At 33.5% G+C, this 2,170-nt stretch overlaps 1 protein-coding gene across 1 annotated transcript; it reads right to left on the bottom strand.

Moving 5' to 3' along the window:
• LOC107646895 (probable mannan synthase 9) lies at positions 75–1,864 on the bottom strand. Its single transcript, XM_016351036.2, has 5 exons — positions 1,715–1,864; positions 1,472–1,585; positions 1,182–1,381; positions 889–1,083; positions 75–537 (listed from the first exon to the last, which is right to left on the bottom strand). Exons 1-5 carry the CDS (start codon positions 1,862–1,864, stop codon positions 375–377), a joined length of 822 nt encoding a protein of 273 aa, XP_016206522.1. The 3' UTR covers positions 75–374.

The following is a 2,170-nucleotide window of genomic DNA, read 5'->3' as shown; positions in this document are numbered from 1 at the left end:
AAAATTATTCATATCGTACAAGGTTCCCTCCATAAATATTTGGCATCAGCCTATTTTGTAAATTTATTTATTTATTTTTAACGCAAAAAACTGTTTAAACTTTTAAATTCCAAAATTTTCAATATATTCATTTTTCTAGCGATAACAAACAGACTTTGGTCGTTTTTATTGTTCCATAATCCGTTGCTATTCCATAGAAACAATTCAAACTGTGACAAATGACTTTTCATTTTTGTATAAGAATATATGATACTAAACAAATTGAATATGTGCTGACATAAGAAGAATCTGCATCTTTGTCCTCCTTTCAGAGAATATGTTGTCCAATGAAGACACTTGTACAGTTGTAGTGATTCTGAAGCAAAAAATTCCTCTCAAGAATTGGGAACAAAGATGCCAACATAGCCGATCCCCACAATGAAGAAGGCAATAGATTGCAGGAAAAGATATATGAAGTAGTGGTTCTTCCCAAACGTGAGATCATAGCATCCACAGAAAAAGAGGTAGGCCCCCACAAGAAGTTCCCAGAAATGAAGTCTGTCATCATCAAAACAAGCAGAAAAAAAGTGGAACGAATAAATGGTAGTATTTAAAACCACACTTTTTGTATGCAGAAATTTTGCTTGAAAGTAAAGTAGAAATCATAAGGGATGTGGGGGATGAATTCTGATGTGAAAATCTTATAGAGCTTTATTGAATGTGATCTTTCACATGTAATTTCTTACTATTCATTTTAACAGTGAGATTTATAAACAAGATAGATGGCATCAAAGAATGAATGGTGAAAACAAATCAAAACAGTAATGAAAAACCATTCATTTCCTATAATTCTCTGATATGAAATGTCATACTTGGGCCTTATGTTCTTAAAATTATATGAAAATTTACCTTCCAGCAATCCTGATGCGAGGTTTCTTAAGTGCTTTACCACTTGATTGCATTTTAAGAGCATCTCCTAATTTCTCAGTAACTACCCATTCATTCACTCTTCCTGCCTCTAGCAAACCGATGAATGTTGCCTTGGTCCTATGCATTGACATCACATTTTCAAAAAGTATCCAAAATACTAATAAGTGGAGTGACCTGCACAGAAAGTTGGTAAGGAAAACAAAAGAAAGGTTACTTGCAAGTGAAGATAATAAAATAACTTTGCCAACTCAAAAATCTTACTTAATACTTACCTTGGAGTTCCAACAGCATTGAGAAGTGTTATGATAGAAGGAATATAAACAGCACCCCACTTGGGAACTTGCACTTCTGGAACAAAAACAGTTGCTGGCAAAACCACGCAGTAGAATACAAATGTGACAACATGGGCAACAATCTTTCGGACAAAGAAAAAACTATAAATCAAGTAAAACTTCTTCCACAGAGACACTTTCTGCAAGATACAATAATCATCAGTAAATTAGAGGAGAAAGGTGAATAAGAATCATTTGAGCTTCCTATAAATGAATAAAGAAATTGATACCTTGTTTCTTATTATTTCCATTGCCATTTTCTTGAAGAGATTAGCTGGGCCACATGACCAACGATGCTGCTGATAACGGTAGGCTTTGAAAGTACTTGGTAATTCATTTTTCACCTAAATTTATTCAGATAAATTGTTACATGATCAGATAACTTGATAACATCAACTGCATTAGATTCTCTTAAAGAAATTTTATAAATGACTCATGAATACATGCAATTAAATGGAGTATGATCATCATACCTTGATTTGACTAAGATAAACAAATTTCCATCCTTTGAGACCAGCTCTTACAGCTAGATCCATGTCTTCCACAGTTGTACGGTCCTTCCATCCACCAGCTTCATTTAGTGCTGAAATCCTCCAAACACCAGCAGTGCCTGCACCGTGCATATATATATATATATATATCATCATTTATCACCATCATTTATCATCATCACTCAACCATCATTTATCACCATTTAACCCAAGTGACCCAAACATATATCCACTAATCATCATTTATCACCATCAATCTTCATCATCACTCAACCATGCTTCATATTATTAATCAACAATGTTCAATCGTCCAAATCCATCATATCTCAATATCATCATTTAACCATATCAACAATACCAATTTATTGTACACCATCAACCAACCAATCATCAACAACATATAAAATTTCAAACCTATCCTATGGGTCACTAGCCTAA

Source organism: Arachis ipaensis, chromosome B06 (assembly GCF_000816755.2).
Source record: "Arachis ipaensis cultivar K30076 chromosome B06, Araip1.1, whole genome shotgun sequence".
Classification (NCBI taxonomy): Eukaryota; Viridiplantae; Streptophyta; class Magnoliopsida; order Fabales; family Fabaceae; genus Arachis; species Arachis ipaensis.
This window is presented reverse-complemented; position numbering and strand designations above follow the sequence as displayed.